At 36.5% G+C, this 16,905-nt stretch overlaps 1 protein-coding gene across 4 annotated transcripts in view; it reads left to right on the top strand.

Annotated features, from left to right (window-relative positions):
• The window catches only part of ptpn13 (protein tyrosine phosphatase non-receptor type 13), a 58,369-nt gene that overhangs the window by 36,356 nt on the left and 5,108 nt on the right, over positions 1-16,905 (top strand). Inside the window, exons 19-42 of one of the 4 annotated variants that reach the window (XM_028462318.1) lie at positions 1,047-1,150; positions 1,600-1,653; positions 1,757-1,846; positions 1,941-2,048; positions 2,121-2,252; positions 3,368-3,822; positions 4,156-4,287; positions 5,154-5,247; positions 5,369-5,454; positions 7,017-7,179; positions 9,676-9,890; positions 9,981-10,079; positions 11,210-11,589; positions 11,670-11,829; positions 12,372-12,527; positions 13,582-13,753; positions 13,833-14,043; positions 14,138-14,223; positions 14,294-14,355; positions 14,648-14,803; positions 16,147-16,312; positions 16,398-16,487; positions 16,567-16,664; positions 16,746-16,801. In XM_028462318.1, the coding sequence (XP_028318119.1) occupies positions 1,047-1,150; positions 1,600-1,653; positions 1,757-1,846; positions 1,941-2,048; positions 2,121-2,252; positions 3,368-3,822; positions 4,156-4,287; positions 5,154-5,247; positions 5,369-5,454; positions 7,017-7,179; positions 9,676-9,890; positions 9,981-10,079; positions 11,210-11,589; positions 11,670-11,829; positions 12,372-12,527; positions 13,582-13,753; positions 13,833-14,043; positions 14,138-14,223; positions 14,294-14,355; positions 14,648-14,803; positions 16,147-16,312; positions 16,398-16,487; positions 16,567-16,664; positions 16,746-16,801 (3,525 nt within the window). The remainder of the gene's footprint in view (positions 1-1,046; positions 1,151-1,599; positions 1,654-1,756; positions 1,847-1,940; positions 2,049-2,120; positions 2,253-3,367; positions 3,823-4,155; positions 4,288-5,153; positions 5,248-5,368; positions 5,455-7,016; positions 7,180-9,675; positions 9,891-9,980; positions 10,080-11,209; positions 11,590-11,669; positions 11,830-12,371; positions 12,528-13,581; positions 13,754-13,832; positions 14,044-14,137; positions 14,224-14,293; positions 14,356-14,647; positions 14,804-16,146; positions 16,313-16,397; positions 16,488-16,566; positions 16,665-16,745; positions 16,802-16,905) is intronic. The other 3 variants (XM_028462319.1, XM_028462320.1, XM_028462321.1) reach the window with 3 other exon arrangements.

Genomic DNA, 16,905 nt, shown 5'->3' with positions numbered 1-16,905 from the left:
ACTTAACAGAATCAGAATCTATTGTTGAAGCAAAAGTTTTAACTTTTTTGAAAAATGGAATTTGACAGTTTGATAAACATACCACTTGTTTTTGGAGCTTGAATTAGTTAGTAGCAATTAGTTACTATTTACTTGTTCTCAAAAGTCTTTAAAAAATGAAATAAATTATATTTTGTACCATTGTGTACTTGTGAAGGAGAAATTTGTCATTGATATTGACATATTGCGACGTACATCATATCGTTTAGTATATCGTATTGTGACATGGAAATTGTGAATCTTATCATCGGATTCATGGCAATACACACCCCTAGTACGAGTATACATGATTACTTTTTTCAGTAACTTTCTCTTGAACTTCTCTCTTGTTTAAGTAAAAAGAAGTAGTAATGGTAGTTTAGTTTTTCCCAGTCACTCTGAGGATTAATTTAAAGATTGCCTGGTACCAGTAGCTAATAAACGAGATGTTCAAACTAAAGAGTTCAATCTATACTGACAGTCTAGAGACACTGCATCAGCCTCTAATTGACCCTCTGAGGTTTGTGGTATAGCTGCTTGTGCACTCTTGGGTTTGTACCAGTGTTTTTGTGATGTACCAACAATTGTGTTCTACTTTTAATTAGCAAGCCCGGTTGTCTCTCCTCCACAGTAAAGCTGACACCTCTTTGAAATAATGACCTTAAAAAAGATTTTGTTAGATTGGAAAACAACTACGGCAAGCGGGCATTATTTTATTTATTTAACAGCTGGAGCTTTCTAAGTCAGTGTATGATTTAGTCAGAAGTGAAGTTGTTTTTCCTAAGGCCATCATGTTACGAGGATAAAATCACATTAAATGTTAAAGCCATTTTAAATCAAGGTGGACAGATTAATGGAAACGAAAAACTGACAATATTAAATCTTCAACACTGATATTTTCTGGCTATATTGTAAGTTGTAACATTACACTGTTGAAGAGTTTGTTTTATGGAGGATAAATTATTCTTATTAAACATCTACGCTTCTTTCCTTCTGCTTTTGCATTTATTTTTCTTTCTTTTTTTCAGATCATTCGGTTCAGGCTCTCATGGCAGCCCAGCCTGGAGCCTTAGCAAGTCCAAGGAGTCCGACTCTTCTTCTTTAGAGGATAACGGCCAAGCATATGTAATGGGTAAGGATGCTCAGTTAATAAAACATCAAATTAGATGCAAAAATGTCTACATTTGCAGTTGAATTGAGCTACTTGTGACTTTGTAAGCGACAACATTTTCAAATGCTTGTTGAAGATCTGAACTCTTTGTGAAGTTGCTCATCATCAAGGGAATAATTTTTCAATTTTGCTTTTGCTTCGAGAAAATATGTAGTTGCAGATCTCAGCAGGTTTTAACCATGAACTACAACAGCTAACAGCTTTTGTTGACTCATTATAAAACAATAATAAATGCAAAACATGTTTTCCAAGTTGTTACCTTAATTAAGGTTTACATTAAACACTATTCTTCTAATTCCATGGAAACATTCTTAGAGGGATCATGCGAAGACTGGTCATCATTTGATGTTTATTAATTAATGTAATTCGTTAATGCCACACTTGAATGACCTGTTTTGTTATTTTCCCAGGGGTTAGCATGCACAGTTCCTCTGGCCCACCTTCAACTCCAGCCTCTCTTAATGGTATAGGACCAATCTTGATTCTCACGTCATTTATATCAAAGTCGAACCCTTTCAACCAACTGCAGGTTTTCTGTGTCTTTAAAATGTGTGTGTGTTAATACAGATTCACTGAAGAAAAAGCTTATTGCGCTGCCATCCCTTGAAAGGGAAATCTCAACCGTTAACCTGAAGAAAGATCCAAAGTTTGGGCTTGGTAAGTCTATCCTCTGAGTTATTGTTATAAATTATTCATTTTCCAAACTGTAAATGTAGTTTTAAGTGGTCATCATTTTTTTTCCCCTGTGTAGGTTTTCAGGTTGTAAGTGGAGACCACTCTGGCCGTTCTGGTCTTGGGACTATTATTAGCTCAATCACTCCTGGAGGTCCTGCAGATGTTGATGGCTGCCTGAAACCTGGTAATGATTAATGTTTTTGCTTTGATGCTCGTGTCCTTTGAACTTTGTTAAAGCGAATGTCCTTGTGCACAGGTGACCGGCTGCTCTCTGTCAATGATGTGAACCTAGAGGGACTCTCTCATGCTGCCACACTAGTCATTCTTCAGAAAACTCCTGATGATGTTGTTCTGGTTGTGTCGCAGCCAAAAGAGAAGCTCCATAGAGGTAAATGGAATAATAGGTATAATATTGTTATCTAAATCTGTGTACAGTTGGTTCTTTGGTTATTCCGTTTTAAAACCAAATCAAAATAACAAATAAACGGTGTGGTTATTTTGTTTTACTGACTTAAAACCAAAACAGAAATACAGAAACATCAAAAACCAGATAAGAAACGTATTGCTGTTTCTTTTTTAAATGTATTTTTTTTGTTCCGTTTGTGAACTATTTTGATATTTACGAGGAAATTAGAGCGAGAACTGAAGTCCACTGCACATGGTTTCCCTCCCCAGGTCCTGGACCAGGTCATTAGGACTGTTTAGGATTTATTTCAGCAGTTTTTTGATCCTGCTCCTGTTTTCATGCAGTCAGTGGATGTTTTAGCTCGTAAAAAGCTAATAATTTATGTTTTGTTTTATGGTGTTACGATCCACATAGTATCCAAATAAACAGGTGACTGACTATCGACTCTGAAGCTGGTGTGAGGAACAATAGATGTTAGAACTTATACCATTTGACACTTTTCCAAAAACAATTGCACAGATTTTTTGAGGGCAGTAAAAATATTTATTTTGCACAGTATAATACAGCAAGCCACTAACAGCAGCTGTCAACACACACAGAAGGTGATCACAAGAAATGAGGAGCACAGTAGATTAATTACACCACCTCTGGTTCTTTTAATCACGTCATGTGCATGCTTTTCGTAACATCCATTTTTTAATTTTTTTTATGTATTAATACATTTTCAATTCACCAGTTCATCAGTAATGAATGTGGGTCCCTCTGTGTGGTGAGCTTAAAACATGAAGCTCTCGTTTCCCTTAATAATCCAAATATTACACAAACGGAATAAGATTACATTTTTAAAACATAATAATGCTGCTTGTCTGGTTTTTGATTTTTCTGTATTTTTGTTTTGGTTTTATCCTTTAGTCCTCTATTAATCCCAGGGGGAAGTTGCTTGCTTTAGGTCAGTAAAACAAAATAACCACGCAGTTTTTTGTTATTTTGATTTGTTCTCAAAGCAGAATAACTAAAGAATGTAGGGTACACAGATTTATGTACAACTATATTTGTTTCTTCATGTCAGTGTTTATTGGCCTTTTTTTTTTTAACAGATCCTTCTTTAGGGGTCGAGTCTTCAAATAACTTCCTCAATTCTGCCCAGAGACGAGAGCTAGACTTTAGTAACTCAACAGATGATTGTACAAGAGGAACTCCCAGCCCTCCACTTCGTGATGCTGACACTCCACCATCTGCTTCCTCCCAAGTCCACCTTTATAACAACTTTAACTCTGAGGAGAGATCAAACTCAGCTGCTAACATCTCCAAACCTCCTGCTAACGGACTCCAGCATTTACTAGGAAGAGCTAGCCTTGGTGCTGTACCTGGATCCACCACTCGACACCACGAACCAGAAACAAATTTCAGCATGGATCCTCCACCACCTGCTCTGCCGCCCAAAACTAGAAAAGCTAAACTGCTCGAAGCTCCCAAATTTACCGAGCATTCTGACGTCGGGGACTCGGACATGGACGAGGAGAGTTTTCCCAGTAGTCAAGACAAACTGAAGGTGAAAAGGGTGTGGTCTGTGTGTTTATAAGCAATTTCAGCTGTTCTTTAAATGAATTGTTAAGCATGTTTGTTTCTTATATAACAAGCATTGCATATCACATGTCAGATGCTTGGTACAGATAAGTACTTGTTGCATTTTTAACCACTGCCTGACATAGTATGAACAAAGTGCAAGTGTGGCTGTTTGCACCACCTGCATGCTGCATAATTTGTTTATCTCTTGAATTTATAAAAGTGTCAGCTGATTTTTCCTCTATGAAAGTTCTCGGAAGTCCACTTTTTATTAGATGCATGTGATATTTCACCTTAATGGCCTGTTCTCTGTTTGCAGGAACACTTGATGGAAAATTTAAATGCTAGTACCCCAGGGGTCAATAGTCTCCGTCCTGGAGAGCTATTTGACATTGAGCTGTTCAAAAAAGACAGCAGTCTGGGCTTAAGTGTCACGGTACTGTTCGGCAAGGTTTTAATCCTCTTTATGTTTTGCCCCTTCTCCCCTCGCTCATTGTTTGATTATGTTTTTGTGCTGCTTGATTTAGTTTGCTTTTCTAACTATCTGTCATGCTAACATGCTAACCTAATCCTGTCTGCATGTGATCTATATTTTTTTGCTTTTTTTATTTAAATGAAATTTTACAGTAGTTTTATGGCTGCCATTATCATGTCGAAATTGAAATTTATTTTTGAATTTACTTTTGGGTTGTTTCAGTGTGTGCCACAGTATGGTTTCTCTCTGTGATTTTATTATCTTTTTGATTTTTTTTAGAAAAGTACTGGGTTTGTTTTGTTTTGTTTTTTTTACCTTGTGATCTTTTCACTCTATTTTAACTGTGAAACTCTGTAAAAGAACAAATCATTTTTTTTAATTATCTTTAATAAAACAATCGACTACTTATGTGCTTTCATGTAGATTATATTAAATACCAGCAACTATTTATAAATTAACTTTAAATATTCATTCATATTAATGACAAACCATTTTGTGCAAATTTACAACTAAATCATGATGAAAAAATGATAAATGTTTTGTAGTGTGTATTTGTTTGTGTCAGGCAAAAAATTTGACCTGAAAACAAGAAATCTCACGCAATTTTATCTAATTACTTTAATCTAAGTCTTTGCCACCTGTGGCCAATACCTAGGCTCTCTAAGATCCAAAAGGCCCTACTATTTCTGATACTTATTTAACAAAGAAAAGTTTAGATTGAGACAAAACATTCATCATTTAGCTGCTTTTGCAAAGACAAAATCAACCCCCACACAAAAATACACAATATTTAAAACTGACATAGCTAAAGACTAAAGGCATATCTCCTTTTTTTTTTTTAGGGTGGAGTCAACACGACTGTGCGACATGGGGGTATTTACGTTAAAGCTATTCTCCCAAAAGGGGCTGCCGATCTTGATGGAAGGATACAGAAAGGTAAATTATGAAATAGTGATGTTATAAGAAGGGAAAAAAATGTGGAAGTAAAACTGCATGAGTAAATATGAAATTACTACCGTAATTTAAAGGTGTATCCTCCTGTCATTCACATTAACAGGTGATCGGGTGGTGGCTGTAAATGGAAAGAGTCTGGAGGGAGCCACTCACCAGCAAGCAGTAGAAGCTCTCAGAGACACAGGACAGGTGAGGGATTAAGTTTAATAAGAGCAATGAGCTGATGATGCTGTTGAAAGATCCCCGCTTGTCATAATTAATTCGGCAAAGGACTTTATGTTTTTGCTGACATTGGTTTTTTGTGAGCAATCTAAACCAAAAATGAATGGACAGATTTTGTCATTTTGACGAAATTTTCAGGAAATATCTGAAATGTACAAGGAACATGAATGATTAGATTTTGGGGATGATGTGGATAAGTATCTCTCATCATTGGCGAAATTTCAAAAATTCATATCTGATTTTGTAATTGACCGATATTCATGAAATGTGACTCAGACACCGAACCATCATTTTTGATAAACAAGTTTTCCTCAATATCTTTGTAACATTTAGGTGACAATGCAATATCTGGGACTGCTTTGGCGTTGCACTGGTCTGCACTGAGTGCTTTCTAGAAATATTATACACGGCACATGATGTTAAACCATCCTTTGTGCCAAAAGTCGGTAGTCACATGAGGTTTACCATTTGAGAGTGGTGTGGGAGCTGTATCTCCGATATGGGAAGGATGTAAATTTGGGACACATCATCAGTAGTGTTCCTTTGAATCAGGGTGTGTTTTGGCCTTTTAAACACTAGACATCATCATCAAAGGTGGCCAGCTACAGGGTGATCAAGCCTGAGCTTGTGTCCGACAACTACACTATTTCCCACTGTCCCACTATCTGCAGCTCTGTGGCTGGGTAGAGTCCTCCATTGGCATTTCTGCGGTTGTACCAACCTTTTAAGTGACATGGGTGCTGATTAGAGCTGGGCGATATATTGAGATTCAAGATATATCGAGTTTTCTATTTTGACGTTATAGAATATTACAATATTGCCTATGTCGATATATATATATATATATTTTTTTTTGTTTTATAGCTTATTTTGTATTAATATACTCATTTTAGGTTCTACTTCTCAGAACACCTTGAAAAAAAACAGTTAGATGAATTTCTGAGTGCGCCCTAACCCAGCCACCCAAAAACAGGTTTTTCTGTCACTAGCCAATCAAAAGTTATATAATTAAACTTAAAAACATGTATAAGGTTCTGGATCTAAATCTGATGCCTATTTGACAGTAACCTTGACTGGCATTGCCATATTGGATAATTCAATTTGGATTATGATTGGATAAACCAATATGGCTACCTGTGAATATTTAACATTGAACATTTATGACCAACTATGTCTTTATTTTACAACATAGAAGCCTGACATCCCAGATCAAGATATCCTTAATTTATTAACCAAATCAACTGTTTGTTAATAAATGTGCCTGTCATTTTGAATCAGCAAATTTAACCCTGAATTGTCTTTATGGTCAGACTTCATTTGAATTAAATTTATTGAGATTTATATTGTATATTGCCATTTTGAGAAAAGATACTGAGAATGAGTTTTGGTCCATATTGCTGTGTTTCAATCGACTGATTTGACTGGTTGTTTCATAAAAGTACTGGTCAATGTGGTTCCTCCCTTCCTTGGTGGATTCTCAGCCCCCTAAGTGATTCGTTTACTAATCAATTACATGTCGTGTAATCCAGACTGTGCATCTGCTGCTGGAGAAGGGTCATCCACTGGCAGACGGCATCCATGCTCCCCTCACACCTCAGTGCACGCCACCATCTGAGAACGTTCAACGAACCATAAACGAGAGACCGCGTGAGGCCAAAGGAAAGGCAAAGGAGTACAATTTTGTCACAGAAGGTGAGGAAACATCACATAAGTTTAAGCTCTTTCAAACTCTTTTTTCCCCTTTCACTGTAATGGAAAAAGTCCTGCACCAGATGTATCAGCTGGGTCAGTCTCACGTTTATCAGGCCTTTCACTTGTCAATTTGTTTTGTATGAATGCATAAGTTGGCACGCGTGTAGCACGAGTTAATGTTGATAACTAAATCTTATTTTTATTGTCCCTGAACCTGGTCTGTGAAAGCCTTTTTTAATATGTAGAAAATATATTCAATGTTATCTGGAAAGCCAAACAATTTTGGAAAAACATCTATTGGATTGGATGTAATTGATTTATTTTTATTTTTTTCACTCCCCTGCTTTTAAAGCCCTGTTATGTAATATTAAAGCCCACAGCATTTGAAATGAATGGACACATTCAGGATTTCTCTGGTTTTTAGGTCATTCTATAAACAAGGCTAAGGCCCTTTGTTCTCTCCAAACAACGTGCTAATAATCTCGTTTTTAGAAGAAAGTGAATGTATGCACTATATAACACTAATTAGCTGCACATTGCTGCCTACTTAGAGCTGAAACATGTTGCTTTCAATCAAAACAATGCCTTATTTCTGTTGCACTCTGTGTTTTACTGCATAAAGCACATTTATTTCTTGTTTCAATGTGTTTGTAATTTAGGATCGATTTTATCGCTCAGATTTTTTTGTCTTTCATAATGAAACAACACAGGCATTGATCGCTGAGTACACACAGCAGTGGAAGGAATTTCACTATAATTATCCAATGTGTTGTGTTGTAAGCTTATGTTGCAGTAGCACAGCCTTGTTAAATAGGGTATCAAGTTTACAGAATCTGTTAACTCCAGTCAAATTCATAGTCTAAATATTTTTTTTTATTATTATTGTTTAAAGGGGACATATTATGAAAAATCCACTTTTGCAGTTTTTTTGATTACATATGAGGTAACTTGAGTGTCCACCAGCACAGAAATTGTGAAATAAAACCATCCAGTTGTTTGTAGTGTGTGTAAGTCTTACAACACAGAGAAAATTGCTCCGTTTCCAATTTACAAGGTTTGTGATGTCACAAAACTTTAGGGAAAGAAAATACCCTCCCCTCCGCTGGTAACTCCACCCATGGACTCCACCCCCAACATGATAAAAACTTTTGAGAAAGTCCACCATTGTTTTTCTTGCTGATGAAGGAGTGATGGCTACTGGTAAAACTAAATACATAACTTTCCTGCTGCATGTGCCGCGCCTCCACAGTGAACGTACAAGGTAGTGTAAGCACGATTTGTTCGTGCGGAGGTGTACTCCGCTCTTGTGGTTCGACGCATTGGCCTCGTATCACTGCTCTGTCGTGTTTATGACATAATGCGACAGCGTTTGGAGAAAACAAATGATTATCACCTTAAATGCACTATTCCTGTATTTAGAAGAGCTATGGAGGAGGAGAAAGTGACTTAACACTCCGGTGAGAGTTTAAATGACTGCTGCTGTGAGACCCTAAGCGCTGAGACGGACTTACAATAACATTAGCCGCTTAAATATCCATGTGTTTTACCGTAATGTGCAGTTTTTTGGCTAAAAACAATAACAGTGTGTGGATAGCAAAAATAAAATGGCTTTGGTGATCACTCATCACCCTGTAAAAGAGCGAGACATGAAGTCAGTGAGCATCTATAGACACGCCCACTCACTGATATAGTAGGCCTCAAACAGCCCGATTTCAGAACTACCATACTCAGAAAATGGCTTGTTTTAAGAGGCTAAAACTCTGGAAAACAGGCGAGTTTGGGAAAATAAACCTCAAATACTATGTTTTTGGTGTTCTCAGAACAAATGGAGATTGGTGAAAAATTGCATAATATGTCCCCTTTACATTTTTTGGTGGGGAGGGAAAAATATTTCCTTAAGTGCTATTTATTCATCCTATTTATTTTAAAGATCTTTGCAAATTAATATGCATATAAATAATTTGTAATAAATCAATAAACCTAAACCTAAGATATTTTAAAATGGTTAACTTATCATATTTATGTAATAGAATAGAATACACCTTTATTGACCCACAGAGGGGAAAATCACATTGAAGCAACGCAATCCAATAGTAGACAGTAAGAAAAAAATAAATAAATGTATCATTGTGGTAAGAGATTTAGCTTATTGACATCATTTGGTAATCAGAATCAGAATATTTTATGTATCACAGGGGGATATTGCTTTTTTACAGATGCGCCGGATTATTGAATTAAAATAAGAAACAGTAAATCATAGAAAAAGGAGAAAAGACAAGAAAAAGTACATACATGTTAAATAAAATACTCTTAATTAAAACATGTTATTTCGTTGGTAATGTTTGATGATAGTATTTAGAAATATTATGTGTCTATCAGGCCTAGTTGTCATAGCAAAAAAGGTTTTTTTTTCCCACCTTGCCATTTTGTCAAACGAATTTAACGTCTTTGTTGGACATTATTACAAAGAGTCGACACATGTTTGTGCATTTGCAGATAATGTCTTTGATGTGTGCCTGCTGAAGAACACATCAGGGCTGGGCTTCAGTTTCAGTCGAGAAGAAAACATTCCCGGGGAGCTCCCGAGCTCCAGCGTGGTGAGGGTTAAGAAGCTTTTTCCGGGTCAGCCGGCTGCAGAGAGTGGACGCATCAATGTGGGCGACGTCATCCTGCGTGTCAATCAAACCCCCCTGAAAGGACTTTCACAGCATGTGTGTATAGAAGCAGCACATTTTAACGTAGCAGCATATAGTTCAGGTGTGACATTATGGTTGAATTGTGTTTGTTTTCTCTGTGTGTAGGAGGTCATCTCAGCTTTACGTGGAACAGGACAGGAAGTGACTTTGCTGCTCTGTAGGCCTAAACATGGCATTCTTCCTGACATGAACACATCAATTTTGGTTTGTAATGGTACCATTATAGATTTACTAACCCTGGAACACTATCGGTGGTTGATTTTCACTTGAGCAAACATATTTACATTATTTTAATGAAGTTGTGTTTGTCAGAGTGTCTGGGTGTCCAGCTTCAGCATCTTCTGATATTTTAGAATGTGTGGATGTTCCTCTACTCCAAAGCCCACTTTTTCCTACAAGCATATGTTCGGGTAATTTTTCACCCGGCAATAGTGTTAGTGTCCCATTATTACGACCCATCTAAGGAATAAAGTACGTAAAAGTAGTAATGGAATTTCCATGCTATCTTTATTTAGTTCAGTGATTTTGGTTAATATTTTATTTTATTTTTCTAAAATATTGTCGTTCTTACATTCCTCATTTTTCAGTAATTTTGGCCAGTATTTTATTTTATTTAATCTAAAAAATTATTGTTCTTACATTGCTAATTCTTCAGTATATTTGGTAATATTTAATTTTATTCTTATTTTTTATTTTTGTTCTTACATTCCTAATTTTTCAGTAATTATGGTTAACTTTTTTTTTTAAATTCCTATATATTTTTTCATTTTTACATTCCAAATTTTTCAGTAATTTTGGTTAATATTTTATTTTTAAATCGTTTTTACAAATCCTAATTCTTCAGTATTTTTTGTAATATTTAATTTTATTATTTTTTTTTCTCTCTCTTAAATTTATTCCTAATTTTTTAGTAATTTTGGTAAAAAAAAATATATATTTTTTTATTCCTAAAGAGTTTTCTTTCTTACATTCCTAATTTTTCAGTAATTTTGGTTAATATTTTATTTTATTTTATTTTTAATCGCTCTTACATTCCTAACTTTTCATTAATTTTGGTTAATATTTTAAGAGTCCACTGTGGTAGTTTTTTTTCTTTTTCTTTTTTCATTTTGTTAGGCATGGAATAGTTGAAAATAAAACACAACTCTAAATTGTCTGTTTTGTCACATTTTGACATAGTTTTATCATTATTACTATTTATTGGGTATAATATATTGGGTAAAAATCACCCAGCGATAGCGATGGTGTAACTAATTTTATCGATAGTGTTCTAAGGTTATTGTTGTGTAATTAAAGGGATTGTCGACAAAAATCTCTCCTTTATGTTATTCAAGGCATCCATGTCCTCACCTGTTAAGGAGCCAATTACTACTCCAGAGCCCAACCAGACAGTGAGTGTGACCCCCTCCACTCGGACGACTCACAGCAGCAGCAACAAACACAGCCTGGTGCAGGATGCTCTGGAGAGGCTCCTGCAAAAGACCCCGGCTCGACAAAACAGCTACAGCGACAGCACTGATGGTGATGAAGAGGTGGAGGAAGCTTTCAGCACCAGCAACCTAGAGAGCAGCAGGCATGCTTGGGAGCAAAGTGTTTATCAGACCCCCGGCAGCAATTTGGGACAAGGACAGTATGACAGCAATGGAAAGCTGGATGATAGCCTCCATTCTGCTTTTTACACTCCAAACCTGTCAGTGTCCAGATCAGACCTCAGGTACAGAATGGGATCAAACATGGGATCTGCTGTGTCTATTACCTCAGTTAACACTCTTTTTGTTTTATATCTTTGGATAGGGATTCCTCATCACCTGTGGGAGTTGAACTAGAATCATCCACATTGCCTTTGATGTCCTCCGTCTCCGCCCCGAGCCCAGACCCTTTGCCTCCTCCTCTGCCTCTGCCGTTAAACCTCACTGTGTCTGGTAACGGACAGGACACAGAGGAATTTGGCCCGGTAAAGTCAAACAAACTCAATGCCCGGGGCCCAAATCCAGCCTTTTAGAGCCTCCAATTCAGCCCTCCAGGGGAAAGTGTCAATATGTGCAGGGTTCACACTTTCCCCATGCTTATATCAAATGATATCAGTCATTTTTATTGCTTTTTAATTGTTGAAAGAACTCTCAATTTTATCCAAATTCCTCAATATTCCTCAAAATTTCCCCAAATTAGATTAAAAATTGGTCAGAAAATGAAAAAATTTAAATTAAACATCCTGCAGAGAATAATATCTGTCACTTACTGCTTGGATATTGTCCAGGGCTTATGTATCCTATATGTTATTTATACATGGAAGTGAAAAGTAGGGTGCAAAAATTGCACATTTTTACTACCTAAAATCTGTGGCCCACTTGAGATCATACTGGTCTGTATTTGGCCCCTGAACTGAAATGAGTTTGCCACCCCTGCAATAGAGGACAACATTTAATAGTAGTTGTAATCTGATGAACATCTAGGCTGTGAAGATGATTTTATTTGAAAGTGACTGATCTTTTTTAGGAAGTAGAGCTAAAGGTTTCTTTGGTAAAGTCGGAACAGGGCAGCCTTGGCTTCACCCTCACTAAAGGCAACGACCAAGGCTGTTACATCCACGACATTGTCCAGGATCCAGCCAAAGGAGATGGGAGGCTCAGGTCTGGGGACCGGATGATTTTGGTATTTGCTTTACTTCCTCTTTATTTGATGGCTTATTATACATTGATATAGATCGCCATTTTAATTTAATGTGTAATATTCTAACATGTTAAAAATGTACAAACATTTTAAACTTGACTTAAGATTTAGAAATCAATTGTTTTTGCCAATTATACTGTGAACAGTTTAACTCAACAACTAATGGTTGGATTTGGATGGAATGTTCAGATTTGGGTCAATATACTGATTCTAGATCAGTTTGAAAAATGTTAAAATCCCTATGTTTGGCTCTTTGAGCTGGTTCTACAATAGATAAAAATGTCTTCTAAGCCTTTAAAGCTGAGGTAGGCAACTTTTATTACAGCAGGGCCACATTATCATTATTCATGTATGCATTTAGAAGTATGAGCAATAATACAAAAAACAACAAAGAGTTTTTATAGTAATGTGTGTTTTTCTGTAATTTTGTGTGTTTGTTGTTGTCTTGGTCGTTGTGAGGCATGTTGTGCATTTCTGTTGTGCTTTTATGTATTTTTCCCATAAAGTATATGTTTTTTGGGGTCATTGTGTATTTGTGCTGTCATTTTCACTTTTGGAAGTAATTTTTACATATTTCTGTTGTATTTTTGTTTGTTTGTTAGTACTGTGGGTTTAAGTCATTTTTTGTGTACTTTTGTTGTCAGTTTCTGTAATTTTTTATGTTTTTCTGGGTAATTTTGTTTATTTTTGGAGTAGTTTTGTGTGTTTTTGGAGTATTTTCTGTGTTTTTCTCTTGTCTTTTACTGTATTGTCCTGCAATGTTGTAATTCTTTGTATTTTTTATGGGCTGCGGGTTGCCTATGTCGGCTGTAAAGTGTGAATGATCATGGTATCACGAACAGGATCACTGATCCAGATTAATTCCCTCCTTGCACTTTAAATGTTGTTTTTTCTTTAATGTGTGTAAAAATCAATAAATGAAAAGATAACTGTCAATATCTGGCAAAGAGGAGATTTGCTGCTTTGCGTAGGTTTGTGTTCTCTGAGTGCTTTGTTTTGTTTTAAAATGTTTGTAAAACGAGGTTTTTCTCTCAAGGTAAACGGCACAGATGTCAGCAATATGGGCCACACTGAGGTGGTGAATCTAGTTCGTGCAGCCCCTCGAGTGGTGGACTTGTTAGTAGGAAGAGTCCTGGAGATTCCAAACCCACCCATAGAAGCACATCTTCTGCCTGACATTTGTTTTCGGAGTGACAAGGAACCACTGGGTAAAAATGCACTCGTTATTCTCAGAGAATATTTGTCACACGTGAAATTATTCGTTTTCACTCTTTATTATTTGCTCAGGGCTGGTTTTGGATGGTGGCAGTGATAGCGCTCATGGAGTTTTATTTGTGAAAGACGTCCTGCCCGGTTCCTTAGCCTTTCAAGAAGGAAGTTTAAAACCACTCGATCTTATTCATTACATAAATGGTGCTCCCACTCAAGAACTGTCTCTAAATGAGAGCACAAGGCTGTTGGAGCTTTCTCTGGATGATCTGACTTTAAAGGCCACGAGGTAGCCTCCACTAAAGAGAGATAAGATAATATCTGCCATGTTTCTATGGAAATGTAATGATACATTTCTCTTTGTTTTTGTTTTTTTTTTACAGGGATGGTAAGCCTGTTTTCCCCCAGCAGAGAAGTGTCTCTTTCCTCAACAACAACGTTGGTCCTAAAGTTTCCTCCAGTGTTAATGGTATATTAAACCTCACTAAGACATTTACTGTTTGAAAAGTTCCTACAATCACATCATTGCTCTTTTAAAGGGTTCCTTAAAGGAGAGGATTCGACTGTTTCAGAGCGTCTTGATGTACTTTGTCCACTAGAGGTCAGTATATCACATAAAATGCTTCAGGTCTGTGTAATTGATTTGTTTCTTCGGTTGTATCATTTCAATGTAAAGTATGTCATCCTTACTACAGTAGTAGTAATTTTAACTATGATTTATTCAATTTATTTTGTTTGTCCTGCCTTTGTTTGCTGAGTTTTTGTCTTTGTTTAATTTTCGTTTGGTGAAATGGTTTTGTTGACAGAAAAAGTACAATTCAGTCTTCCAAATTAACACTTAATATTAATGCTGGGAATGTAAGTGATCGCATGACTTCTTTCAAAATTTGCAGGAGGACATCATCACCCTGGACCTTGAGAAGCTGGCTTCAGGAGGTTTAGGTTTTTCTGTGATTGGAGGCGAGAGGGGGATCTTTGTTAAGTCCATCACACCAGGAGGGGTAGCCGAGTCTTCTGGAAAACTGCAAATAGGCGACAGACTACTTAAAGTTAGTTTGTCACTGTTTCTATTGCTAGATAATCAGAATAGTAATATTTTTCTTTCTAATAACAGTTCAGCCATATCATTTTGACCACTTAAATACAGAATTAATCTCCTTATTCATTATGTTAGGCAGCAAGAGATTGTTTTTTTTTGTTGTGTGTGTGTCCAGGACTGTAGCTAAGGGGTTTAGCACTAGGGGTGTGCATTGCCATGAATCTGAAAGTAAATGGTAACGAACTGTTTATCAAACTGTCAAATTACTTTTTTCAAAAAACATTAACTTTTGCTTCTACAGCAGATCTTAAATTCCTTTTTTTTTTTTTTTTTTTTTTAAAAAAAAAAGAAAAGTAACCACATAATAGTTCCCAGTATGTTTTTTGAAAATAAAGTGGAATCAACTTCCAAGCTAAAATGCATTGATGAGTGAGGTAGTTTAACAAGGTCTGATGTGGTTCACTGACACCTAGTGACCGGGTGTTTACGTGCAAAACATTTTTATTATATATGTATTAAATAACATCATTAAAAAAACAAATTTGGACATTTTAATATTGCGATATATCGCAGAATCAATTATTTCTTACACCCCTCTTTGGTGCTCACTTTACTGCAAACTTAATCTGCCTCAGGGGAAAGGAAGTAAACTTCTCTAAGATAGATTAAACAAAGCATATGGAGGCACATGGCTCAGTAATGTGTAATAACTAATAATCAGCATATCATGAAATTATCTTGTCTTCTACTCCATATTTGGGGCTTCGTCTCAATATTGGGAAAACCTTGAAACTTGACCCATCCTATTGGGTTCAGGCAAAGATCCAGCTCTACTTGGAGCCTCAAGTAGAGGTTGAATAGCAGTCAAAGAAAACAAAGGGGACTGGACTTTAACAAGGACAGGCAAAAAAAGAGAAAACGGCTTAGGAAATTTAAAGAGAGCCCTTAGGGTGTTGACTTGTCCTCCAAATTCCTTAGATTTCAAACCAATCGAGCATCTATATGACAGAATTTAGAGACTTACCAAAACTCACCTGAATGCTGTGCGTTATAGATAAAAGTTGTGCAATGAGATGTTAAAAATACAAATTACACCAGATATGAAACTTCATTTAGGGGGTGGCAAGTATGTGCATAGGTGTGTGTGTGTTGGTGTGGGTAGCTGAAATGGCACTTTTTTTTGCCATTTTGAGCATCTGCTCAAGAAAAACCTCAACGCACAAGGTCTATTTAGACAGGAAAGGGGGACAATATGAGGCATGTGGTCATCGTGCTATAGCTGATAAATGTATAAAACAGTCTGTTTTTGGGACTGCCAGGTTTTTCTTAATATTCATCACTTTTGTTCTGTAGGTCAATGAAGAACTGATGACTGGCGTGTCTCACTCCAAGGCCGTCACCACCATCCGTAAAGCTAAAGGTCTGGTCCATCTGATCATTTCAAGACCACCAGACCAGAGCCCAAACACATACCTGGCTTATCTACCCATCAACACCGACAAGTGCAATGGGAACACAGGTGGAAGCAGCATTAGTGTTTAATAAATTACTCTCATTTGTTAAAATTCTAGCTTATGACACAAGGTTTTATGTGTTATTTCCAGATGTGAGTGAAGACAGTGGAGTGAAGGTAAAGCTGTGCACACCTCGTAAAGAGCTCAAATCTGCCATCACCCCTGACATACCGCCAATAGGTATAAGCCCACTCGCCTCAGACAATAATGAATGTCATGGACTTTTTTGAAGAATGTTTAACTTTCTCATTATTTTTAGATTATGATGAATTGAGGAAAACAGTGTGTGAGCAGAACGCTGAGTTCTCAGAGGACACGGACTGTGATGGTTCCTCTTTAGCTGACGACTCCCCTGAAGTACAAATGAATCCCACTACAATATCATGCACGCATGTTCTTTTACTGTGTTTTATTTGGTTTTTGTTTTTTTCATTCTAGAGTTCCCGTAAAGAAATGTGGCAGGAGGAGAGCGTTGATGATCCAAGGAACGAAAAGTGCGATAGAAATTTTTTTTTCTTTCTTTCTTTCTTTCAATATGTCACAATATACATAATAGACTTAAAAATAGACGAAATTCAAATAAGTTGTGGTTTGTGTT

The sequence above is a fragment of the Gouania willdenowi genome, chromosome 12, assembly GCF_900634775.1.
Source record: "Gouania willdenowi chromosome 12, fGouWil2.1, whole genome shotgun sequence".
Classification (NCBI taxonomy): domain Eukaryota; kingdom Metazoa; phylum Chordata; class Actinopteri; order Blenniiformes; family Gobiesocidae; genus Gouania; species Gouania willdenowi.
This window is presented reverse-complemented; position numbering and strand designations above follow the sequence as displayed.